This window comes from Lissotriton vulgaris, chromosome 7, assembly GCF_964263255.1.
Source record: "Lissotriton vulgaris chromosome 7, aLisVul1.2, whole genome shotgun sequence".
Lineage (NCBI taxonomy): Eukaryota > Metazoa > Chordata > Amphibia > Caudata > Salamandridae > Lissotriton > Lissotriton vulgaris.
In genome coordinates, this window is record NC_141695.1 from 1,698,954,393 (window position 1) to 1,698,982,095 (window position 27,703).

The 27,703-nt window shown below is 41.8% G+C and overlaps 1 protein-coding gene across 1 annotated transcript in view; it reads left to right on the forward strand.

Annotated features, from left to right (window-relative positions):
* Window positions 1-25,761, forward strand: part of MRGBP (MRG domain binding protein) — a 123,916-nt gene extending 98,155 nt beyond the window's left edge. Inside the window, exons 4-5 of the mRNA XM_086932829.1 lie at window positions 20,749-20,823; window positions 21,947-25,761. Coding sequence (XP_086788955.1) covers window positions 20,749-20,823; window positions 21,947-22,134 — 263 coding nt within the window. The 3' untranslated portion in view covers window positions 22,135-25,761. The remainder of the gene's footprint in view (window positions 1-20,748; window positions 20,824-21,946) is intronic.
* The last annotated feature ends 1,942 nt before the right edge of the window (window positions 25,762-27,703 follow it).

Here is a 27,703-nt window from a genome sequence, read left to right on the forward strand (position 1 = left end):
ACTTAAGAGCACTTAACACAAATTTAGTTACCGACTGTCACCCACTTCCCAACATAAATGAAATGCTGTGTATGTTGGATGGTTTATGTGTGTTTTCCACTTTAGATCTTAGGTCTGCATATCACCAGATCGAGCCTACTGAAGACTCAAAACAATTTACAGCCTTCATCACCCCTCATGGTTTATTTCAGTTCAGTAGAATGCCATTTGGTTTGGCTTCGGCCGCTTCGGTCTTTCAAAGAGCTATGTACCATATTTATAAAGATCTGGGGTTATTTGTCAAATGTTTTCAAGATGACATACTTATTTTTTCAAAGAATGACAATGAACATCGCAATCATCTTAAAGAGGTGTGTTCCAGGTTAGAACAATCTGGGTTAACGCTCAAGGCTAGTAAATGTACATTTTTTTGTAAATCAGTGGAGTATTTGGGGCATACTCTTTCTGGGAAAGGTGTAGTACCAAAAATAAATCTTGTGGATGCCATTGTGAAGGCGCCTGCTCCTGATAATAAGGAAAGTTACTGTCATTTGCAGGCTTATGCTAATATTACAGCAAGTTTATTCAAAATTTTGCCACTAAAATGGAACCTCTTAGAGAGTTGACTAGGAATTCTACTAAGTTATTTAGACAGACAAGATCTTGCTTTTAAGCAAATTAAGGATGAGATTATCAATGCTCCCACTCTAAAATCATTTTGCATTAATAAAAAGTGCATTATTACGGTGGATGCCAGTCTGTATGGGGTTGGAGGAGTTCTGAGTCAGTGTTCCGGTAAGGAGGAGTGGTGCGTTGCATTTGCTTCCAGGGCCTTGTCCTCCACAGAAAGAAGGTATTCAGTGATTGAGAAAGAGCTGTTAGCGTGTATTTGTGTAGTGGAACACTTTAGGAACTATCCGCTAGATTCATCATAGTGCCGTTTTGCGAGTCCTTAATAGCGATTATTAAGGAATCGCTATTAAGGACTTGCAAAACGGGATTCATGTAGGAATCGCTAAATAAATTGCAATTCCTACACATTCCTTATTTGCGATTAGCAATTTGCTAATTGCAAATAAGGATGCGATTTCAAGGGTGCCCGGGGTGTCCAAAGGACACCCTGTAGCACCCTTGAAATGTAATCTACATTGGTGTTGCGCACACACATGTCCAAAGGACATGTGTGTGTGTAACATGCAACTTGGAAAAATGCATTTAAATGCATTTTTCTAAGTTTTTCGCTATTTACCACGAGGTTTGACCTTGCGGTAAATAGCGGCCCAAAATAGCGATTTCGCTATTTTTAAATGCTTCTTGAATTACATTTAAGGAATCTCTAATTGAGATTCCTTAAATGCAATTAATCGCAAATATGCGATTTCTAAAAATGCGATTTTTACATTTGGGATGATGATTCCCAAATGCAAAAATAGCGCTCGCAAAGGGTCAGATTCTCAGAATCTGGCCCTTTGCGAGCCGTTTTCGGCTTGATGAATCTGGCCGTTAGTGTGGGGAAATAGGTTCATCCTGAGGACGGATCATAAACCGCTGTTGGGGATTTTATCTCCTGGAGGTGGATGGATTTCCACTGCGCGGATAGTTCGGTTGTATTCCCGTCTTCAAGAATATCATTTTGAGATTGTTTATTTACCTGGGAAAAGTAATGTCACAGCTGATTTTCTTTCGAGGTTACCCAGCAGTGATGATAATATTTCAGTTGCTGAGCAAGATGATGATGTGGTTGCTTCTATTGGTGATTGTGTTTCTCAGGAGTTTTTGAGTCTAAGTGAAGAAGAGTGGTTTGAAGAATTGAGTAAAGATGTGTTGTGCCAGCAGATTTTTGGTTATGTAAGGGAAGGATTGCCGAATAATAGATGTATTTCTGCAGAATTAGCTCCTTTTTGGCAAGTTTCTTCTGAGATTGAAGACTTTGGTGGTTTACTGTATAAAGCTGGCAATATTATTCCTCCTTGTTCATTACAGAAGAAAATGTTATTATTCCACCAAGGTCACATTGGAATTTCTTCTATGAAACGTCTTATTAGGGAAAACTTTTGGTTGCCTGGCATTGATAAAATGGTGGACAGACTGGTAAGAGAATGTTCACACTGTATAAGTAGTGATACGATGCTTCATGTGTCTTCTGCTCCCCCGAAGCCAGTGAGTTGGCCTAATTTTCCTTGGCAGAAAGTGGCATTTGATATCTCAGGCCCAATCAAACATTTGCCACTAAATGCTCGTTATGCCTTAGTCATGGTTGATTACCACTCGAAATGGCCTGAAGTGAAGTTTGTTGGAAATGCCTCATCGCAAGTGATTATTGTATTTTTAAGAGATTTTTGCTAGGGAGGGATTTCAGGAAACATTTGTCACGGACAATGGTACCCAGCTTATTTCTTCTGACATTGAAGAATTTCTCAAAGCTTGTAATATTAAACATCATACTACGTCCTTATATGAACCTAGGGAAAATGGTCAGGTTGAACGTTTCAACCGAGTACTTAAGGATTGTATTAACAGTGTAATTTCTTCTGGTTGTGATTGGTTGGAAGTTGTGAGGAAGAGGTTGTGGACGTATTGCATCACACCTCATTCAGTCACTGGCGTGAGCCCATTCATGCTTCTCAGGGGAAGAGAACCTTCTTCTGATATTTGTCCCTGGTGGATAAAAAAGTTAAATAAAAACAATTCTGTTGTTGATCTTGAATATGTTGCCAAACGTGTTGAAGAAAAACAACGGAAAATGAAAATGTCTTTTGATTCTAAAATAAATGTCAAAAAGTTCCTGAGTTTGTGGTGGGAGAGTGGGTGAGATTAAAAAAAACTGGTTTTCTTGTCAAAGGATTTTCGAAATTCTTTCCTCCCATCAAAGTTTTTAAAGTTTTCAAAAACACTGTGGTCACTCAAGATGGAAGAATGTGGAATGTTCGTAGAGTGGCTAAGTGTAGTGATCATTTGGGAGATAACCATAGAAAGTTAGTACATGATCTGAAGAATTATCCCCAAAATGTTGTACCAAGTGATTTATCCATTGCTTCTGGAGTTAAAGGTAATGTCAGACCTAAAATACTACCCAGCAGGTATTTGAGCTAATGTTTATTTCTTTAGGGATAAGATGTGTTACATTCTTTATTTAATTATGTTAGCTCTTCTATGTCTATCCATGTGTTGTTCATTGCTGGAGCCTGTAATGTATTGACGCGTGCCTGCATCTTACAGATTAGTACAGTTTACTGGATGTTTAGATCTCTCCAGACGTGCTGTGCTCTACCGGAATACTTACTAAATAAATATACATATTTTTACTACTTCCTGGCATCCTGTATTTTATACACACACACGCAAAACCCCATCATGAGGAAATGCCTCAGCGTTAGAAAAATGTGTAACACACCGCCATACTAAACACAAAAATCCAGCTTAGGAATGGCCCCACAAAAATCCTCGGGGCGAGACAATGTTCAGCAGTCGAACGCCGGTATCCTCCACTTGCGATGTAACTCAAAAGCACATTTTGTCTCTGTGCAGCTATGCGTCCCTCAAACACCGAAGCGCCTTAGAGGCAGGTTGAAGCCAGTAACAAACGTTTTATTGTAGAAAGAATTCATCAGCGCTGTGACACTTGACATGGAAGATTGTGGGCAAAGGCCATTTCTCCCATCCTTGTTGACTGCATTGATTTCCCAAAATCAGTGATGTGACTGGGAAAACATATGCTGACCCAAAAGAATTTACAAGCTGTATGTTGCTAGACTTGATGACGGAATCAGTGCTTGTAACATGGAAGCCCAAAGTAAGTAGTCTAGATGACCACAGCACGCCTGGGCTAGGGCTGTCAGATGGTGATGACACTAGTGGGGCTGAGTGGCATAGTGCTTCATCTTCACAGGTTTCTTGTGGACATCTTGTGTTGTATGTGAAGTACTCCTTGCTTTCTTGTGGACTTCTTTATTCTGTTTAGAACCCGTTTGTTTCTTGTGAGCCTTTTTTCTTTTCAGTGGATACCTCCTCTTGGTAATGTATGCTGCGTTGCCAGCATCTGTAGGCTCTGTAGGTAGCTTCAGCTTCAGGTCCTCTTTTGGCTGCCAGGTCTCACCAACTCGTCGCCAAAATAATGTAGTAATGAAGTCCATGCAAGTAGGGGGTAGATTCAGTAGATTTTTTTAAGTAAGTTAGAAGTAGAAGAGTTCTAGTGTAGCAGCCCCACCAGGAGCAGTCTGCATGCTGCTCAGCCCATACTCCAACTGTCACTTCACCTCACAGGCAGCCAAAATTCCAATATGCATCATCACTCCAACATTCCATGCAGCACACAGCACATTCACACTGGCTGAGCTGGCAGGGCCGGCCCTAGGCATGTGCAAGCTGTGCACCTGCACAGGGCCGCCAAACCCCAGGGGCCGCCACGAGGATGGATACAATATTTGCGTGGCGGCCCCTGGCAGGATTTGGCGGCCTCCGGCTCTTGTTTATAATATTTTCTTTTCGGATGACTGTGCACTGCTAGTAGTTTCAAAACGCATGCATGACTCCAAACGCAAAAGGCACAAAAGTGGACACGCTGGGTTAAACACACATTCACCTACCTGTGTTTGTCGTTTTTTAACAAAAAGATGTAGCGTTTTTGCAAATTAATAATAAAGTAGTTTTCTAAAGGTCAGAACTTGTAACTAAGGCAACACAGCGCATACTGCGAGTATTGCTGTGGAGCTCAATTCAATTGTCATTCTAATGGTTCGCCTAGTGCTGAACGCAGCGGCAGTGAGAAGGCGCTGTGCTGTGCTGAGGCGCTGTGCATAGCATCTGGGACAGCTGCTCCCTGAAGGGACACTATGTTTAGCAGTCGCTGCTTCTCATTAGCTACTTCAGGAAAGTGCATTCTGAGCAAGGTTATAACTTTTATTCTAGCCTGGACGATTTTATCTGGGCGAGGGGTAAAGGGTTGCAAGTGACGGTGTTGCCGTGAGCAGAAGGACCCCTGCTTGAAACTGGGATACAGTACGAGTGAGGGGGCATGCTGTGGGACAGACACTCAGTATTCTGTGCATCCTGTCATGGCAGCATGTACTGGTGCTACGGCTGCCTCGCCGTCCCGCAGCACAGGAGCCCCGATATGTAGAATTCCAACTGCAGATACAAAGTTTGGGGTGCCTTTTATGAGTCTGTGTTGCTGTGGTCTGGGGTGGGAACATGGAGCGGGGAGCTGGGCACCCTGCCGGCTGCAGTGCTTCCCTCCCGCTGCTGGTCACAGGCTAGCGGCACATGGCCCGCTCTCCATCCAGCGCGTTGCACCTCCCCCTTGGCGCTGTGTGATAGAATCCGGGGCCTCCTACCTACGCTCCCTGCCCAGGGCCACCATGAGCCTAGAGCCGCCCCTGGAGCTGGGGGGGAGATAATGGCAGGACATTCACATGAACAGAATACTACAAATTCCTTTTTAGGTCTGCTTTTTGTTTTGGAGGTCTGAACCGTGCCGTGTACATTAGAGACTGTTATGTTGTGCTTATCTTTATTCCTTGTGTTTTGCTTTAAGGCTTGCGTTAGAGCGAGCCACCTTGTAGAATGTTAATTACTGCTCTTAGATTCGTATTCCATGAGAGGCCAGTTGAAGCCTTCCTGAGCTGCTGTTTAGCTGTGCTTCCTGGCTCCACCTGTTTTATCGTTTCTCTCAAATAAACCTTATGAGATACAACTCGCCTCCATCTCTACTTTACAATTGGCGACGATCGGGATCGACACCCTGCATCATACAACCTTGGATTTCATTTTTTTTTCTACTCTTCATTCCTCGTCTAACTAAGAAGAAGAGAATCGTTTTACAGCTTTACTATTTATTGAACCATCTACATTCAACGACCCATCTACAGTCAACGATTCTAGCTGGTTCGTATATTTACATTTTATTGTAATTGAGACTCACTGATTTCCAGACGCCGGTTGGTTGCGCAGGCCGGCATTTTTTCAACCTGAAGCCGAGTTCCAAGCGCGATCTCTATACGCGCGACCACAGCCTTACGTCTGACACACGCTCTTAGTTCAATCGCGTGATGACGTATTTGCGCTAAGGTCACGTTGCGTAACCCTGCGTGGCGGCCATTTTGAGTTGGTTGAGTAAATATCGGAAAATCAGTTACCGAGACGCTGTCACCGAAGGAACTCATTTAAAAAAAAAAAAAAGAACGCACTTTATTAAACCAGCGTTATCGAACCAGCGTTAATCTACCCTTGGCTCACAACAGTTGGATTACATTGTTTCAGAAGGAGGTTAAAGATAAACAGGTGAGACTGTCGGGGCACTTGTTCCTTGTTAATCAACCTAGTGTTGTGTTTTAAACGGGATTACTACACAAACTCCTCACATAGTTTATATATATATGGATTCTGGGGATCAACCCCAAAGTGAAAGTGGTTCTGAGGTAGTAATGGCTCAACAAAGCTTTGTTATTAGCCCCCCACAACCCTTTTGGGCTACTGGTTCACAACCAGACATGAAGTGGGTGGAGTGGAAAGAGTATTTTAATAATTACATCTGTGCTATTGATGAAAATGCTAAAATGAAGCCGGAGCAAAAGAAAAGAATACTTCTATATTCCCTGAGTCCTAAAGGATTAAAAACATATTCACGTATGCAGAAGTTAGCTGACGCTGATTTAAGTGAATTTGACAATGCCATTGCTGATATGGATAGATATTTCGCACCTAAAGTGTGTATAGGTGTTGTGAGACACAAATTCTTCCAAAGAAAACAAAAAAAGGATGAATTGGTAGATGAATGGGTTGATGACCTTAAAAAACTTGCGATCGATTGTAAATTTGGAGACTTACATGACGAACTTATTCGAGATCAGCTGGTTATGCACAACGACAATTCTCCTATTCAAGATCGCCTTTGGGTAAATGGCGATGCACCTCTCGACGATGTACTTGCAATAATGAGGAAATCAGAAATGTGGGGAAGATGCGCTACTGTAGTAAAAGATACTGTTAAAGATTCTGACAAGGCGTCATCGGCTGTCTTCAAAATCCAAGGAACACCAAAATATCAGAAGTTATAACAAAAGTTTTAGTCAACCTTATAAGAACCAAGGAATGGATAACAAGTTGGAAGACAAAAAGTGTTACCGTTGTGGTAGCAAAGAACATATGGCTTACTACAAGTCATGTCCTGCCTTACGGAAAAAGTGTAGTGTTTGTGGTCTCATTGGCCATTTTAGCAAAATGTGCCGCAGGCGTACTAATGCCAAATGTATTTGGAATGAGGATGTGTGTGTTGATGGAAGTAGTGATGATGAGGATGGTTGTGTAAAGAATGTGAGAGGGAATTACATGTTGAACATTACTGAGGAAGGCAATTATATGTTGAACATTACTGATGAAGCAATGGAGGGCAAACCTATCTGTGAAGTCTCCTTTGGCGGCATTAAAGTTAAGGTATATGCAGATTCTGGATCTCCATATACGATTGTCAACGAGGAGATATGGAAAAAGAATTTCACACAGAAAATAGGTGATAAGTTAAATGCCTCAGATGTTAGTCCGGTAAGTTATACTGGTGGTAAAATTGAACTTTTAGGCTTCAGATGGCTCACCTTCATATTTAAAGGCAGGGTGACCAGGGGCAAGTTATACATTGCAAAAAAAGGACCTTCTGTTCTGGGGTGGTATGACCAGAAAAATCTTCATATCATCTTAGACCCAAATAGCAAAGAGAAGGTGCTTGTTGTAGATGAGGGCAGCAAATTGGAAGATATTTTAAAAAGCAAATTCACCAACGTAGTAAGCGGACAGTTAGGCAAGCTTAGGGGTTTTGAGCATAGAATTATGCTCAAAAGCAATGCACAACCTAAAGTGCATAAGGTTAGGCCTATTCCCCTTTTGATAAGAGACGAAGTCAAAAAGGAAATTCAGGGTCTATTAACTAAAGGTGTTATCGAGGAGGTAGACTCTTCGGAGTGGATTAGTCCGATAGTCGTAGCGAGGAAACCCAACGGAAAAATCCGTTTATGTATTGATTTACGCCATCTTAATCAAAATATAGTGATTGAACGTTTCCCCTTGCCCAAAATTAATGAAATGGTTTCTTCCTTAAGGGGAGCGACTTGGTTTTCCACAGTAGACCGCTCTGCTGCATACCACCAGGTAGTTTTGGATCCTGAGTCTAGGCATCTAACAGCCTTCATCACACCATTTGGCTGTTTCCAATTTATAAGGATGCCATTCGGCCTTGCATCAGCCGCGGCTGTATTTCAACGCCTAATGCACAGATTGTTTGGTGATATGGATGGCATTAGTTTCTTTCAGGATGATGTTCTAATTGCTGGCAATGATAAAGAGGATCATGACACCAAGTTGTGGAAAGTTTTTAACACACTTAGTTCTGCTGGTTTGACTGTTGAACTGTCTAAATGCAAGTTTGGGGAAAGAAGTGTTTCATATCTTGGCCATATAATTAGTGAGGAGGGCGTCATACCAAAAACTTCACTAATAGAAAGTATTGTCAACTCACCTGCACCTGATTCTAAAGAAGGAATCAAATCCTTTTTGGGTATGGCTGAGTATTGCGCTAAGTTCATCAAAGACTTTGCTTCAAAGGTATACAACATCAGATCCCTATTGAAGAAAAATGTAAAATTTGAATGGTCTAAAGAGTGTGAGAAAGAGTTTTCTGGAATCAAGTGGGAATTGCAAAAAGTGAGTGCCTTGTCTAGTTTCGACCCTAATCTGGATTGTTATCTGACAACGGACGCGAGCGACAAGGGTTTGGGCGCAGTCTTATCACAGGTTGATGAGAAGGGTAAAGAAAGAATAATTTTGTTTGCATCCAGAGCCCTGTCACCTGCTGAAAGCAGATACCCGATTATAGAAAGGGAAGCCTTGGCTTGCGCTTGGGCTTTAGAACATTTTCGTGCATTTGTTTGGGGGAAAATGGTTCACATTAAGACTGATCACAAACCGTTGGTCCACATTTTATCCTCTGATGGCACAGCTACTGCTTCTGCCAGGTTGGCAAGGATCTCTATGCGGATGAAAGAATACATTTACGAGATCACATATGTACCTGGGAAAGACAATGTTGTCGCAGATTGCCTGTCTAGACTCCCTTTCCCCTTGGAAGAATGCGTCGATGACCCTTGGGGAAACATTAGTGTAGCATTTATTCATGATTCTGGGTTCCCAGCCATTAGCAGGGAGGATTGGTTAAGAGAACACAATGCTGACAAGGAATTAGTGGAAGTCTCAAAGTTTATTTGCCACGGCTGGCCAAAAGAGAGATTTTTATCTGGCACTGTGAAGCCGTTTTGGGAGGTACGTTCTGAATTGTCATTTGAAAAAGAGGTTCTACTGAGAGGGGACAGGATTGTTCCACCTTCTGGGCTAAGGAAAAAAATCTTAGAGTTATGTCACGAGGGACATTTCGGTATAGTGAGGACTAAGCTATCGGTTAAAAATTTGTTTTGGTGGCCCAAAGTTGACAGTGAAGTGGAAACCTTTGTCAGAGGTTGCTCTGTTTGCAGCTCTGCAGACAAGTCTTTGAGGACTCTTAGACCAGCTATGAGTGATGGACTCATCCCTAGCATGCCTTGGGAAACTATCGCGGTAGATATTTTTGGCCCTGTAGGTGACCCAAAGGAATATGGGCTTGTTGCCATTGATCTGTTTACCAAGTGGCCCGTAGTGAAGTTTGTGGATACTCAGACTGTGTTGAAGTTTTTGGATAACATTTTTATAGTGGAAGGCCTACCCGTTAACATCTTAACGGACAATGGTGTACAATTCTTGTCCAAAGTTGCCCAAGATTATTTTGCGAAATGTGGGATTACACACAAAACGACCTCTTTGTACAATCCTAGCAGGAATGGAACTGTTGAGCGCTTCAATAGGGTCATTAAGGGGATTTTGCAAGCTGCGAATTACAAAGGTTTAGATTGGAAATTGGAAATACAAAAAGCTGTATGGTCTTACAAAGTGACTTTAAATAACTGCACAGGAGTTTCCCCTTTTGTGATGATGCGTGGCAGGTTACCTAGGTGTAAATTTAACCCCGGTTGGTTATTCAAAGATAACGTCCAGCAGTGGTCACCTATTGAGGTCAAGAAAAGTTTGGAATTAGTGCATGACAAGAGCAAAGCTTACTATGATCAGCGCCATGGCGTGAAAAATGTCATTGTAAGAACTGGTGATTGGGTCAGGATTAAGAAACCGTATAAGGTTTTGAAAGGTGAGAACAAATTTAATTCGCCTAAACAGGTTCTTGAAGTTCTTAGGAACTCAGTCAGGTTAAGTGACGGGAAGGTTTGGAACCTGAAAGATGTGGCCTTGGATATTTGTCAAAACCATGATGTGGATGAGATGGTGAGAGACAAACTTACTGATTTTGATTGGGTTGAGGATTACTTTCAGGGCAGCAATTTGCAGTCCCAACTTGCGCCTAATAGTTCTCTGCCTCAATTAAGGGAGGGGGATGGGGTAACCGATTCTCCTGTTTCTCACGATTGTCAGACAAATGAATTCTCACATAAACCTAGCAATATTGAACAGGTACCCAGTTCAGTTGACACTGGTCATGTGCATGATAATGTGCCTTCCCTTCCAATTGTAAGCTCCTCTTCTGTTAACAGTGACGCTGTTTCAGCACCCACACTACCTGCTGTTAAAGTTTCCAATAGGACACGAGTATTGCCTTGTTGGCTTAAGGATTATGTGAAGTAGTTTATTATTTCCCCTTTTATTCCTTCCTTCCTTCCCTTGTTCCCTTGCCTTCCCCTTGCAGTTCCTTTTGCCTATTATTGTGAGGGGGGGGGGATGTGTTATGTTGTGCTTATCTTTATTCCTTGTGTTTTGCTTTAAGACTCGCGTTAGAGCGAGCCACCTTGTAGAATGTTAATTACTGCTCTTAGATTCGTATTCCATGAGAGGCCAGTTGAAGCCTTCCTGAGCTGCTGTTTAGCTGTGCTTCCTGGCTCCACCTGTTTTATCGTTTCTCTCAAATAAACCTTATGAGATACAACTCGCCTCCATCTCTACTTTACAGAGACTATTACTAATAAATGTAAATGTGGATTTTCTTTCTCACTTTTTAAATAAAGGCATTTGTTGCTCATCTTTATACTCCATCACTCCTTTGATACTATATTGAGCTTCCTTTTGACTGTCTATTCTTCCCATCACTAGGAAAAGAATTGCAGCCTACCAAGACCAGGGTGCTGTGGCCAAGATCTGATCTCCAATTGTTAATTCCCGGTGGAGATTGCTCAGCATTTGATGAACGCAGACATCTATAAATGGTGCTGTAGGATTTGCTGCTCTTGGGTGCCATATGGCTGTGTGAACATTTTGCCTTTGTGTAGTGGTACCACTTTAGACCTAATGCAGGGCTGTCCACAATGACATCTCTTCTTGCTATATGTTCCCTGCCTTGACTTTGTGTCTTTTGTTTTTTGTCGTAGCACCATTGATCCTTTTGCCTGAAAGTGAGCTGCCATTATGATGCATGTTTGTAGCTTGAGCTTGCCCCTCCATTCTGAATCTAGAATTTCAAAGTCAAGAATGCCTTCTCACTGTTATATTAGTTGCTGTTCGTCTACCTGCTCTATTGCCAACCTCGTAAGCACCTTTGATTCAGTTGTCAGAAAGCACCTGGCCTTCATACAGCTACTTTGCCTTTTTGCGGTTGTCTTATGGGAGAAACTTATGTAAAACTTCAATCTCCTCAGAATATGCCATCCTATCATAGCCAACGGACTGCTGAGTTGGTCGGTCAAAGCATTAAAGCAGATGTTTCAAGTTTTTCACCGTTTGTGTCCTTTGTTTTTCTCTTCTGTAGACAGAGTTCCCCTTCGGTACTTGTTTTTTTTTCCTACCCTCATAATGTTTTCACTACTGAATCTGGTGGAGGGTGCTCAGCGGCAAAAGTAGTTGTGATGGCAATTTATGTTGTATCTCAACATTCACAGAAATGCCGTAGAAGGATAGTATTTCCTGCTTCTTTAGATTTCAAAACGAACTTTGCAGATTTCTTACCTTGGTATTGTAAGGTTTTAATGGCCTTTGGCCGACCATATTATTGTCGGCCATCCTTATTGAGTTGGATGTTTTCCTGAGCACCACCTGCCATCGTGCCCTCACTGCTAAGATCGTCCATCGGTTATATCCTCAAGTCTAAGGACAGCAATCATCACTGCCAATTCTTCTTAAAAATTGAGGTCTTGCTCCTTTTTGGCAGTGAGGACTAGGGCCTCCGTTTACTATCTCTTCAAAGATCACTTAGAAGCAGGCTATTTACTGGTGTTAGGTATTTTAAAGCAATTGTGTCCTTAAAGGTTTTTAACAGGCACAAGAAAGTAAATTCCACCCTTTTCTAAGTTGTAAGTAAGTAAGTAATCTTTATTTTTAGCATAGTTACTTAAAACCATTGCAATATAAAAATGAATTAAGAACAGAAAGGATAAAACTGCAGTTTTAAAAGACTCAAAAATTTAAAATTTAAAATGATCACATTTCCTTATGACCGATGTGCTTGTATTTGGACTTAATATTTGTAGGTTATTGCTCAGTGTCCTCATGAGCTCATAAGGTCGGTGAAACAGTCAGCGAAGTGATGTCAAGTCGGTTGGGTTGGGGCAGTTATGGATTGAGTTTTTTGGTATCTTTTTTTCAACTGCCTTCAGGAATTTTACAAAGCTGCAGTTCAAGCCAGGGTCATTAGGATGAAAACATGCAAAGACCGCCGCCCTTCTAGTGCGGATCCCTTGCCGATTGAAGTGGTGTTTAAGCCAGCGTTTCCGTTCGTCCCGTAGTTTTTCACAAGAGCATATCAAATGCAGCATGTCCTCTTGTGCCAAGCCGCATAGCCGACAGAGGGGGTCAGCTTTGATTTTGAGCCAGCGTGGGAGATTTTGAGTACAAGGTAGCAGGCCCAACCTGTGCCTTAGAAAGCACATCTTGACACTTTTGGAATAACCCTCGGCCAGATAGCGCTGTTGTGCTTTAGTTGTGTACGAATTCAGAGTCAACCAGCCTTTTCTAAGTTGATTCCACTCCAGTAACCATCTAATTAGCCTTTCGCTTTAAGCAGCTCTATTTAACTAAGCATGTGTCTAAATCTTTGAAAACCCAATCCCGTGAAACGGGCCCTGAAAGAAGTGCCACCTGTTTCTTTTTAAGTTGGGAATTTAAATTTCAACAAAATGTACAACCCACAAGAGGCCTTCTTGAGCAAAGACCCTGAATCCTAGGAAGATTTGTCTTTGCAACATGACTGCAAACAAACTCGTTGTTGACGAGCTGCCATTCTCTGAGATTCAAAAAATATTTAACGTTTCACAGACTATGGAAAACTGCACTTTAGAACACTACAGAAAACTTTGAGATTCCAGCCAGAATTCAATTGAGGACATGTAAGATTATAAAAGCTATGGTAAAAACTGAGGAATGTCGAAAATGGTATTACTTCTGGCATTTAACTATTTTTAGCACTATTTCATCCTACACTTTGTTGGGCAATCTTATGCCCTAAAGTAACAGTTCGGCTGGACTGTTCCCATGAGGCACATGGTCAAGACTGATTTGCATATTGTCAGTCCTTAACTGGGGTGGCATGGTGAGCAAAAGAATTATGAATTTAACCCAACCCGGATCACTGTGCCACTGCATTCAAGCTATCCTGGCTGATGAAGGGTGAAACCCCAAAACCGTTCGTTGGATGCTTGTTTCCGGTCTAGGGGGGGACCAGGCTTGGCAGTTCGGGCTGGGCTCTTCCTATGTTGCACAGGGTCAGACTGATTTGCATATGGCTGGGTTCAAACTGGAATGGCATGGTGAGCAAAAAACGATGGATTTAGGCCCAGATCTCTGTACTGGGGTGAATGTATGACATTGTTCTGCATTCTATCCATCAACTGTTGTTTTTGCTAAAGTAACAATATGGTAAATGTGGAACTAATGTCCCGACTAAAAGTCCAATAAATGCCTTCTACCTTTTCTTTCCCCGGCAGGCTCCAGCCATTCTTCTGTAGTCTCACCTCCTTGCAGATTTCCCTAGACGAGATCCATACTGGTGACATATTCCAAGATAACTGCTTTGTGAAAGCATTGCTTGCATCCGTGGTAGCAGAAGAGCAAAGTTAGGGCCTTATGCCTAGTCCAGATGAATACAAGGAAAGTGTTCTGATATTTTTCTCGTAAAAGCATTTAAAAAAATATTGACATGTGTTTCAGAGTTTGTTTGTGCTGGACCATTTGACCTTCAACCTGTCTTGCTTGCCCGGCGACATGCAATTTATCGGCATTTTAGTCCACATCCAGTTGCTTATGGTATTCTCTCTTTGCCCTCCTGCAAGCACTGTAAGGGTATATTTTTCAAGCCCTCTATTTCTCTTTTTCACGATGATCACATTTATTTGAAGCCTTGATCAAATTTGTTATTGCTATGACATCTCTGTAAAGTGGACCCAAACAGTGTCCATTCTGGGACTTCGCGAAAGAAGGGGTTTGTTTTCCTTTTTGTGCAGCTCTTTTCAATCCCAATGTTTTTTCCTTTCCTTCAGTAATGTAGCCCCTGTCATCCTGAAAAGCTACTGTTGTTTGTTGTTTTCAGTGCCATTACATTCAGTGTATAACGGTTCTGCCGACTTTTCACAACACATTACTGTCAGTAAGCAAGAGTTCGATATAGAAGAGGTTATAGTTCACTGTTGTGTCGTGCAAAATTATTATTCATGCCTTGACATGTGGCAAGGTCTCGGGTTCACTTCTATAATATGCTGGGGATTGTGTAGCATAATATTTGATGTAATAAATCTCTGGTCTCCTTCACCTCCATGGTAGTTCTAGGTCCACCCAGTACTTATCGAATCAACATATATGCAGGTAGGAATACATGGTGTGCCTGTCTTTTGCAAGCAGCCTCATGTAGACGTAGTAGGTTATTGCACAGATGGGCAATGTTGTATTTTATACTGCTGAATCTTGTTTATTTACGCTTAAAATTCTTTGCTGGTTCTCGTACAGAGAAATCAAAAAACTTATAACGCTTTGTGACCTTAAAAACAAAGTTGTCTAAGCAGAACCATGCTTAAAGAATAATCAATTCTACTTCCTTGCTGTCATATCTTTGTGAGGAGGGCGTTACAGTGCTTATTCTGTAGCCCTGAATCAGGAAGTGGATGTTATAAGAAAAATAACGTGGCTGCTCGTTTCTCATTTTTAGGTATGGCATCATCCAAGACCTTTTGATGTTACTAAAAATATATTTAAATATCTATACAATTGGGAAGCTAGGGTGTGGTTGGTTATGCTAAAAGGGGTGGTAAAATACAAACCGAATTTCCCAATTTAACTCCCATAGGAATCTTTGCTCTCTGCTACTGTAAGAAACACTCGCAAATCTGTCAAACCTATTTAACTCTGAACCTATTTGATGGAGTTGCATGAAGCTCTATACATCAAGAGTAAGAACATACGGGCCTGCCAAATTTTGCACAGATGTGGGAAATGACACAAAACATAGTACCATATACCATAGCAAAGATTTTGTAAACCCCATCTTTTAAATTCACTCCCCTTTCATTGACATGCATAAAATATGACATACCAAGAGAAAAATAAACAAATTGCATGCTGATCCTTGAAATGGTATCCGTTATTATAATTGACACTTTTTAGAATCCCTTTAAAAATATCCCTCCCTTCCCCATTTAAGAATTAGCACAACATTGAATGCACTAACCGTGAGTTGAAAAGGCTAAACATCTGCCAATTTTCGTTTTTCCAAACAGTACTAAAGTTCTCTCGTAGGGGATCTCCATTGATAGTCATAAACATTTGAATAGTCCTGCACACATGCAGGGATCCCGGAGGACTTTCCATATAAGTGAGTGCTTTTCTTTGTTGTTGCTTCTGCAGTCGCCTTTTTTGATTTTACCATCGAAAAAGGCGACTGCCGAAACGCATCTGGTTGCTACGAGTCCTTTGTTCCAGCTCCTGGTGACAGACTCTTGGAGCACTGAACTCAGAATTTTTAGTTTTTTTCTCTTGAAAAATCACCATTGTTTGAAAAACTTCAACGTTTTTAATTTCTCCCTTGCAGGTTCTGCCTTTTCTGTCAAATAAAATGCCTTCTTTATTTGAGCAAGTGACCTGCAAGAGGCAAAATCAGAAGTCTACATTCTCTGCCTTCTAGACAGCATGTCCCTGAAGATTTTTAGCATTCAAGAAGTTTTCAAGTGCCCCCTGTGGAAAAGGGACAAGCACACTTCGTCTGAAGGTAGGACTTCAGAGCAAGGAGCAGGTCAATCGTCTACCAGGGCTTTGCCAGTTACCCTTGACGAATGATCAGAGGGTCAGTATTCTACCAGGGCTCTGCCGTTTTCCTAGGAAGAGCGAGGAGAGGTTCAGTTCTCTGCCTGGCCTCTGCCGTTTACCTCTTACGGTTGTGGAAGGTTTAAAATGAGATTTTCAGTCCTAAAACGACATCTTTTCCGGTCGACATAAAGGGCATCGACATCCTGAGCCATTGAGGTCGCAACATATAGATGTTGTGGCGTTGTTAAAGAAAGTCAAGGATCGTATCATGGTGTAGCTGGAGACGATAGTCAGCGCAGAGGAATATCAATGTTGAAGCACCCACAAAGGTCGACATCGAGCACCTTATCAACATAAACAAATCGATTCCTCTGCCTCTATAGTCTGCTTTCAGCGCCAATACCTATGCCTTGGAAGACTCTTCCCCCAAGAAAATGCACAATTGTTTGCATGATCTCAGATTCTCCACCATCTCCAATGTCTTTGGTGAACGGCATTACAGATTCTTCAGTTTCAGTAATGTTTTGACATGCTTCTCCTCCCAGACCGTTCTGGTAAGTGGTGCTGCTACGCTCAACAGACCATGATCAACGTTGAGACCACTGTGCCCTTTAGTGCTGGCCCTCTTAAACAAACACTGGAATTGTTTTGCATTCCGGCCTCTGCAATATATGTTCCTTCCGAGCGGGATTCTCTTCTACTCTGCTCCGAATTTTTGATCTCCCGGATCATATTTGCCATCATGCAACTACTTCTGCCTCCTCTGTAACTTCTGATAAGGAGAACAAGTAGCTGAACTCTGTCCGCAGTAAAGTCAATAGCGCTGCCGCAACTTCCATTAAAGCTTCCGGTGCAGCTCCCCTCCTAGGCCGTTATGAGACATCGCTCTCGAAATCTATTCAGAAATTGGCAGGTGATCCTCCGCGGGGCCAATTAGAAATTGTCCTAAAAATATTCCATATGGACTTAATGGTGCTTAATAAGGTCATCAGTGCTGCAACTGATTCTTTCTTGTTGGCGGCACGGGAATAGCCTTACAAAGACAGTCTTATGACTCCTTATCCTGAGTCTCAGCAGGTGATGCTCAATCTTTCAAATTCAGATTTTTCCGTCTTCTGCAGCCACACTGTCAACAAGATAGCGTGCATAGAATTGAAAACGGAGATTAGCACAGCACTCGGCCTGGAAAGGTCCAAAGAACAATAACGTCCCTTCAAGCCCTACCAGTGCCAGTTTTAGCCTCAGAGGGTTCATTTCCTTCATCCTATTCAAGGCTCTTAGAATGCGGGGGTAAACAGACAATAGGCTATAAGCCATGTACATTTTGTTTCCTCTATTCAATTACTATCTCCTGTAGGGGGGCAGCATTTCTCAGTGTTTCAAGAAGACGTACTTAAACAGTTGGGTCTTCACATATGCTTCCCTCGTAAGTCAACTTATGCCTCCAGAAGCATATGGTGGAGGTCGCTCCTAGAACTCATTCTAGGCTAATCCCTAGCCAACAAATGGATTTGACTAGAACATTTTCGGAGGTGAGCATTGCATGGATCAATCTCCTTTTACACGCTCGAGATTGGCTCTCTTCTATAGACCTCCAAGACGCTTACTTCATGTACCAATCGCCAAGAAACATTGCAAATTCGAGAGGTTTGTCGTGGGGCAAGACAACTATCAGAATCAACTGCTTCTATTTTGCCTCCAGTCTGCACTCAGTACTTTTCTCAAAGTACGTGGCCGTGGGGGCAGGCCTCCATAAGATTCATCGAATCTTCATCTACCCTTATTAAATGATTAGCTAACTTAGGTATATACTCCGCAGGAAGCCTAGCTGCACTAGCAATAAAAAAACACACAAAAAAGACTCCTAGGTGTTGAATATTGTCCAATCGGTTTTGTCTTAGACTTCCATCCACCATACCACCTAAACATGCTCTCATGAAATCACTAATCCTACGGTGAGATTAGTGTCAACTCTCCTCTTCTCCATAGCCTTGTGCAACTTCCTCAATCCAAATGCACCACTCCACAGGGTCCTCTTCCATAGTGTCTAGAGGAGCAGTGGAACCAAATGACCGTCACCTGGAAGGTCAAAATCATCTTTCTTCAAGCACAGTTTCTAATATGATGGGGCTCTCTGGCCTACCTGTTTCAAGGAATGCCTTTACAATTGGTTCCCTCTGAGACTAGTGTTTGATGCATGCAATATTAAGGTGGAGAACTCTCAATTATCTCCAGGTTCAGGGCATGATGTCTCCAAGAGAAATAACCTACCATATCAATCTCCTCGGAGTCCGAGCAGTCCACCTAGCGCTACAAGCCTTAAGCCCGTTCATTAACATACCAATCCCTGCTTGTTCACTTAGTCAGTTCAGCCACCATATTTCACCTCTACAGGAAGAGCGCAATGAGCTCCACACCTCTATCTCACGAAGCCCAAACAATGTAGGAATGGCTCATACCCAGGACCATGCTGCTCTCAGCAACTCGCCTCAAAGGTGTACAAAAGGGTCGGGCAGACGGCCTCAGCAGAGTCAATACAGAAGTGTATGCAGTTCCTGACTGAACAATACAAGTTGCATAAGTAAGACAAAGCTCACTTAATATCCAGATCAAGGAAGGGGATTCCTCCTTTCGGAATGAGGGCCCTCACACACCCAGCCAGCTAGGTGTCATACTTCATCATCGGGTCTGCTCCTCGACTGGTCGGCGGTGCAATCCCCAATGGGCACCCTCGAAGGGGATCTTTAGCGGAGATCTTTTATTCCTTGCAGTGCGTGTGAGAGGCCAAGTGAGTGTAGATGTGTAAAGAAGTGAGACTAAAACAGGAAGTAGAGGTCCAATCAGAACTAATTTAATTAATGTGGCCCCTATCCTGGTTAAAACTAGGTGTGGTGCACCCCTGCTGTAATGTTACAGGGTACCGCGCTCCAAGGTCAACCTGTTTCTTGCCTAAATGTCATATAGACCGCAATTCATCAGGACCGGTAGCAAGTTCTATCTACACTGTCAATGGTGGTCCAATGTAGCAAAAGTGATAGACCACAGACAGCACCCTAAGTGTGGTACCTGTCAATCTAGGAGGTCAACCCCATTGGTTCAGCGGCGAGTATCAACGTGTTCCGGCAGGTGTTGACACTGAAAGGTGCAGTGTCGGGTCTTCTCTGAAAGATGTTGGAGAACCTACCCCTCACTCTGTGACACCATAATGTATGGTTTAAAAATCCTCATAAGTTTACGGAAAAACACAGTTGTAAAACCTCCTAAAACACCGAAATTCACCAGTGATTGTATAGTAAACCATAAATTCTGCACCTGTTATGCATTGGTTATGATCTCACACATTACATCATTGATGACATGTTAAATTATATCATTGATGATATCAATGACATGTCAAATGTCATCATTAATTACACTTCTGATTGATTCTTCCTTGATACTGCTATTTACATTACTCCACGAACCTCAATAAAGTTAAAAAAAGAAAATAGCTGAAAGAGAGGTTGTGGTCGTATACAGTTTAGGACTACGATTGGTTATCCTGAAAGGTTTGGGCTCAGTCAGTAATCTCTTCTGCACTGGGAAAGTGCTGCGTGCAACTTGTGTTGGTTGATGGGAGACATTTCAATGCACATTCTAGCTTAAAGCCCAAACCTGTTGACAGCCACCTCTGAGGAATGCCAAAGGCTGTGTGTACCAGGGTTTAACCACTAGGAGAGAGCTCGGAGCATGTTAATGTTACAAAGCCACAAACTACTGCTAGTTGCAAAGGCTCTGTAAATTGGGTGTTTGTTGGCTGTGGGCGGTCGGGTGCAGGACTTTGCTAAAGACTATGCTTTATTGCACAAGACTCAAGGATGTGCAGTGTACGGGTGAGCAACTCGGAGAAGGTTGAGCTCAGAGCGTAGATAGAAATGTGGCTCTAAGGCTAGACTGTGTTGTGCGTGTCAACCAACTGTGGTGTAGTATCCATATGGCCCTGCAAATCTGTGGCCAATATTTGCTGCTCATTGTCAAAAGGTTACGTGCATTGTGGGTTGGTTGCTCAGAGAGAGGTCTGTGCGCAGGTTAGCTTTTTTGCTAACTCAGTGCACATGTTCACAACAAAATACGCTTTTTGAGACCCTTATGTTTTTTTTTCTTTATACCAATTTCTTTTATATGATGAGATACTGGCAGCTCCGCAACACAGCGTTTTACAAATGGCATAATAAACCCAGCATTGAAAATGCCAAAAGGCTCTCCCCGAATATCAGACATTGTCTTTTACAGTGCTTGTGATATTTATGCTGTTAATGCCATACTTATAAATTACTAGCATAGAGCCAGAAAGTCGGGCACAGACTACGTGCAACACATGGCGGAAATGGGAAATGGCATTCCTCCCGTGCTACTGTGCAGAGATGGAAAGTTCTTTTTAATTGAACCCACTTTTGTTTAGTACTTTAACTCATGCTTGTTTTTTAGGAAAAGTGGCATCTGAGGAAGAGGTGAAGGAGGAGATAAAAGAAGAGGCGGAAGTACTTGCAAGCATAGAAGAGGGTATGTTTACACTGTGTTAGCATGAAGCGGCGAACAGCATGTTGAGATGACTTTTCTAATGGTCTTAGAGTTCGAATATTAGGATAAGCAGCTGATGCAGAATTTATAGGTAACTGAAACGTTGAATATTTATATGCCGTCCATACAGACTGATTTAGAATCTTATTTACACAGTAATCCCCATCAGGGGCCGGAAGGGAGATGATAAAGGTTAGGATTGGGGCTGTTTCAGCAGAGAATGGTTTTGCGTACCATTTGTGAAAATGTGACTGTAATGAATGTTGTCCGTACAGAGATGTGCTTGCACATATTTTCGGAGTAACAACGTGTCTGGAGTTATAAATACCGTTGCAGGGGCTGTTTAAAAAACATGGTTTGCCCTTTCACCTATAAATTGTTTTTGTTAGTTAATGTAAAGGATTAAGATGCCTGCACAGCGTTCGTAAGTTTAAAACTATATTAAATGAAGAAGTCTAGTTGGTTGATCTGTTAGTTCATCTTACTATGTTATACTTTATATTTGCATGTTGCAGTATTACTGTCAGGCATATGCCAGGATTCGAGGCATTAGAGTTCTGCAGGAATAGGGCGTATCCTATGCCAAGTGCTAACATCCTGGCACTTGAAAAACAAACAATGCCATGCATGCATGCATGTATCTTCCAAGCTTCCCATTGCTTGCTGCATAACTTTTTCTTTTTTCCACTCCTTGTAACACAAGGCTTGCAGTAGTTCTGTCATTCTCTCCTACTCCCAGTTGAGCCAGCATTTTATAACATATCATTCCATTGCCCTTTTGGAAACCAGTAAACCAGTGAAGCGTTGAAGGGTCTCTGCTGTAAACATAGATGCACAAATCCTACAGCTCCCACATCCCATACATGAGGCCTGCAACACACACCGATCTGCACCACGTGCAAGACCCACAGTGAGAGCAAAGGTACTCTTCCTTCCAATGTGCCATGGCACCCAGGCACCCACATTCTCCCTGGACAGTTATTTACCAGTCAAGCCTGGAGTTTGAACACCCCTCTTGCCATGCTACGCTAGTGCCTGTGTGCTTGAATACCATATGTATGAACCTTTCCATTTTGAATTCTTTTGTTTTTGTCTATTCTTTCAGCTCTCTTACCCACTGTAAATTTGGTGAAAACATCCGAAAAGCCAGTGAAAGAAAAAGAAAGAACCTCATCTGACTCTAGTTCCAAGGATGGTGGGGACAAGAGGAAACGGAACAGAGTGACGGACAAAGTGCTCAGTGCTAACAGCAACCCTTCCAGCCCAAGTGCAGCCAAACGTCGCAGGACATAATGTGAGGAGATGCCGGAGCACATTTGTTGTGCTAAATGCTTCTCGGTAGGGCTGGGCTGCCATGCGTTGACATAAAGAATGTTTTCTTAATTATAATCCGAACCTTGCATCGGAATGCTAAGCCAGGAAAAGAGGATCAAACAGCTGCACGATGTCACAGGTGCTGAAACTATATACCTGAGAAAGTAACTTGGCTGATCCCAGCCACATACGAAATTTGCTAACTGAATGTATACTATAGAAATATAGAAGGAAGCATATGGTTTACTTTATAGTCAGAGAGACCTAGCTGCATCATCTTAGCTAGATCAGACGCTGTTATGCTATATCGCTCCATAAACCAGGCAGTAGTGCAGTTCTTTGGGCTTGATTCACTTTGTTCCCTATTTGCACACATGCTGGTCTAGCTCCACACTTGCATGCAACCATCCTTTGTCGAAAGCTGCAAAAGCAAGTGTCTCACTCATACATCCGGCTTTGAATGGATGATAAAACACTAATTCGAACATGAATGCTATATTACATTTGAGGCATGATTTTGAGGCAAAGCTAGTGCAGGCACTACAAGATATTCTGGTCTTCTCTGGATGTACCCACTTCATCCTAGGGTCTGAACAGATACCCTATCTCTTGCAAGAGTTACTGCCTCTCTGTCCACCTGCATCTAACAGTAAATCCCCAATGTTGGAGGCGTACTGTACACTATGTATTGAGTCTTCTGCTATGGCACTACAATATATGTTCTGTACTTAGTTTTGAATTTCTCTTTGAAAAGTAATTAATTCCAGAGCCATGCTCTTAAACAGCTTTTATGAATGTCTCCCCAACCTGCCGAGGACTGTAAATCTGCATATCCAACATTTGGTCATATCTTTCAGCTTCCGTGACATATGCCCTTGGACCTCATTCCATTTTTGCCTCTGACATGGGAAACATGAAATCTCTTTTGCAGCTGAAGTTCTGAACTACCTTTGTATAAAAGAGCAAGTTACAAGCCAAAACAAGGACTTAGTCCAGTCAATAAAATACTGCTAGCATTCACTATGGACCAGAAAGAAAGGATGGCAGGACGTTCAGGATACAAATTTGCAAAATATGGTATGATGTTCCACGCTGCCTTAAGGACGTGAATTCCCATGTAGTTTTGTTGCAATATCATGAATTTTCTGTTTATGCTCCACTTTGAAGAATGCAACATTCTTATCTCAGTTTTGTACACATAGCAACTATATATCAAATTTATTTTGTCTGATTTCTAAAGATTTTCTTGGTTTTACGCATCAACTCAAAAACACTTTAAAAAAAGGAAGGGCTGGTGATGAGTGCATTACTGAGGTCAGCAGATGATTGCTATACTGAGAAGACACCTTTATTTGAATCTTTAACCCAGCACTGCTTGTGGATGATCACTGTAAGCATGGAATGATTCCCAAGTCGATGAAACCCATCAGTGAATGGTCTGGTAGCTTCTGCAGCTAACTGACCCAGATAATGCCTACACACACACGATGGTGAATATCTCAAAAGAAACGACCCTCAAAGGTGGGTATGAGGTGGATATGGATGCGGGAGATTCACAGTCAGAAGTATTTCAGCAGCAATTCCATGAGGAGATTTCTTTCCACGAGAAGAGCTGTCAGATTTTGCACTGCTCAAATAAGAGAATTGAGTCTTACGCCTGACTCTACAGTCGTGATGCTTCAGAAAGACAAACGTTCATCATGTCTGTCAGTCTGTAGTTTATTTGTTACATACAAGATTTGCCTGTCTCATGAGTTCCTTGCTCTAAAGTTAACTGTGTGAATAGCATTGTATCTCTTGTTTTTGTGGGCTTGACTTGGTTAACAAGAAAAGGTACAGGAGAAGTTTGGTGTTGGTTGCAGAATGGGGTTAGTGGTGCCCTAATTCTGACTTTCTCACTTGATCACATTGTGTGATTTTACCTACATCGCTTGGATCTCCTAGGGCCTCTCTGCCCATATCTTCAGGAAAAAGCCGCTCTGTGTTCCCTCAATGTCATGTGCGTGACACACTGATGTGCTGGCATTCATTTCACTAATGATGAGAAGAGGAAAGTAAAAGATAAATTAACGATCAAGGATGACTTACAACTGAAGATGCTGCTTCTGGAACAAGGATTCCCAGTCTGGTAGTGACTTGTTGTATTATAAAAAACTAACAGTGACATGGTCGAGCAGGTTTACATGACGAAAGGGTCAAAATCACACAGGAGGAAGTTATTTAAGACCACTGAAAATACTGGTCGTAGTATTTTAAGACCTCTGAAAATCAGTGTTTCTGAGTACCTGTAACTTAGTATCCATTTTTCTGTTTTACAGTGCAGATGCTGGTCATACCCTAAAGGCAAAAGCAGACTGTTCTGTCTCCATAGTTACTCCAAATACCTGTTGGCTGAAGCTCAGAACTAAAGGTGTGCATGTAGTACTAAATGCAGTTGAAGCAGATCTCTTCAAGTCCTTGGTTGTTTAGTGGCAAGATCGCACAAGGCAGACTGCGTGTTTGTCTTGCTTCACTTTAAGTGTGTACATAATACATGCCTTGTTTGGTTACTGTTTAATTTGTAATTCCTATTTTATATAATTTTTTTATGAAATGGCAAGAAATTTGTTGGTTTTTCTATGTTACAGCATTACTTCGAATTGCAAATGTGATCTAGATGGCAGCTATTCCTTGTGCTGCCTGAGTGACAGTATTGCTTTCAAAACTATTAACATTTTCTCCTGGGTTCAATTTTTTCGACTGTTTGGTTTAAACACACTCTTAAAAAATACATCTTTCTCCCAGTGGAGAGACAGGAAGGTAAGACTTGTGGTTGTGGAGGGAGGAGGCAACTGGTCAAATTTTCGTGCATTGTGAGTTTTTTAATCTGCTGCAGGGGATCCTCTCCACATAGGATCACGGGTGGTTTGAATTTTGCAGTATTCACGTTCACTTTTCTGGTTCCAGATCTTGATAAGCTGTGGGTCACTCCACTGGCTTAGACAGTGGTGTAACACATTTTTTGGGAGGGGGAGGGGGGTCCTGCAAGGTACCTGTAGCCCCCCTCACCCCTCACCCTCAAAGACTCAATCAGGAGCTCTCAGGCCAGGGTACTGTGCTGAGGGGACCCCTGCAGCTCGGGAGGGGGGGTGCACAGCAGGGCCCTAGAGCACATCACTGAACATAGACAGAAAAACTTCAGTTTATTTCTCCAATGTGTGTTCCTAGGAACCCACAAAATGAGGAAACCTTATTCAGAATTTGGTCTTGAGCACTTAACAAAACTGATAAATGTCGAGGTTGGTTTATATGGCGTATAATTCACCATTTGTGCACTTTTACTTGAATGAGGTTCTATGTATATACCCATGCTTATCTTGGAAGAGCAGTCTTCATTAATGATGTAGATCACCAGAGAGGATGCACAGTACATTTAATGGGTTTAAACATCTTGGGATAATCAAGGAGCACAAGACAGTTACCAAGGTGGGAAAGTAACACCTTTACGTCCAGTACAAGAACATTTGCCACTGAGGACATTTACCTCCACTGTACAGCAATAATGACTTTGATTTAATTATGTAGGCTTTCATTGTTCTGCAAATAAAGAACTTTAGGTGCCACAAACATTGTTTTGGCCTTCTTACCGTGTGAAGTGAGTGTCAGTCTGTAGGGGTTGTTTTTGTGGGCAATCCCCAAGAAGAGAGCTGCTAGAGAGAGAAAGCACTGGAAAGGAGACATTCTCCCTTTTCCAGCACTGCCTCTCCCACACTGATAGTTGCAGGGAAGGCAGATTTGTGTTCCTGCACCGATCAAAATGTGAAACCAGTAGGCATTAATGACTCATTAATTGTACTTTCTATCTTTGACAATCGCCTGACTAAAATTATACCCAACATGTATGGATCTGCTTTTTGTAAGGTAGAGGAAAGGTTTGAAATTGCCACATTGCTTAGTCAGTGTTGACTTTATGTAGGGTATGACTTCCTTGTTTTGGTCCCATATCAGCCCATGGCGAATAATGTCTTCTATCCACAGACATTACTGAAAATGAGATACCAGGAGAAGTCCAGGGTGGTATGGGTTTATTGAATCCCACTAAGATTTTTTTTTACCTAGAATGCCCTACTAGCATCAAAAGTATGTCTTAAAAACCCCAGTTCCGATTGCCATGGGGCAATGATGCAGTATGTGGGTCCCCATTTGACCGGCACCTACCAACGCCAAACATTTCAGAAAACTAAATGCTCGGGGTAAACCAAGGTAGCGTGGCTACAAGGTTCCCCAGAATTACTCAAATTCGAAGGAAATATCTTGATGTTTCCAATGTGCATTATTTGGCCTTTTCAGTTGTAGACAGGCCTAGCTACATGTGTGGGGTTCCACTTTTATCAGGAGTTGGAACACTGGGTGGTATGACTTTGTCAAACCGTACATAATCCTGAACTTTCGCTCAAAGAAATGTGAGAACATTTTGTGATCTTAGACAAAGTTTTGTTTATAGAGCACTCTGTATGACGAAAAATAGTGGTATCCACCTCAAACTGAACTTCCCTGCATGTCTGATTTCCCAAAAAGTATGGGATTGATAGGTTTCTCTGGGTCCTGACCAACCCTGGGCTTAAATGCCATAGCTAACCCCATCCGAAATATCAATGTAATTCAATTCAAACATCTTGTTGTTTCCATGGTGTGGTTTTGGGTATTTCTTAAGCAGTGAGATCAGCTCACTCACACATGTGGGGTACCATTTTGTATCGTGAGAAGTATGAGAATGTAGAATTGAATATCTATTACATTGTATACATTATTTCCATTGAAGTATAAGCCAATGTGCACCACCAAAAACACTTCTTGTAAAACATCCTATAATGACTGTATATTACAGAAAACCCCAAATTTAGAATGGTACGAAAAACCCCTATTTCAGAAATGTATAGCTTTCTTTCAAACCCATTGTTCATTCACTACATTTTACCTTCTGAATAGAAGTGTGGTCGAAACAGTGAAAAATCATTGTAAACCACAGGTCGGTTGATGGTATAAAAAAAGAGGCAACCCAATATATGGGAAACTTGGGCAGTAACTGAAAATACACGTAACACTGGTTCCATCGCAATTAATTTCAGAACAATTAATTACATTTTATATATATATATATATATATATATATATATATATCTGTTAAAATAAAATCTTCAGCACTTAAAAATACAAATTGACAATCATCAAATTTCTGATAGAATAACCAGTTTTGTATTTAAGGACATCAGCTTACCCAATAGTTAAAACATTGTAAATCAGAAGTAAATGATAAAGTTGTTAACAGTGCTCTGTGAATAGTGCTAGTGGAAAGAAGGGGGATATAAACTGTGAACAAAATAAACTGAGACAGTTGCTGAAATGAGTTCAATTTTGACTAAATAGACAATATGGGTTATGACATAATTTGTACATGATAGTATTGCTTTAAAACATAGCAATCCAAATTCTAAGTAGTTCACATGTTTCAAACCTTAAATAAATATTTTGATGCAGGCTTCATAAGAAGAAAGTGAAGGGGAGATCA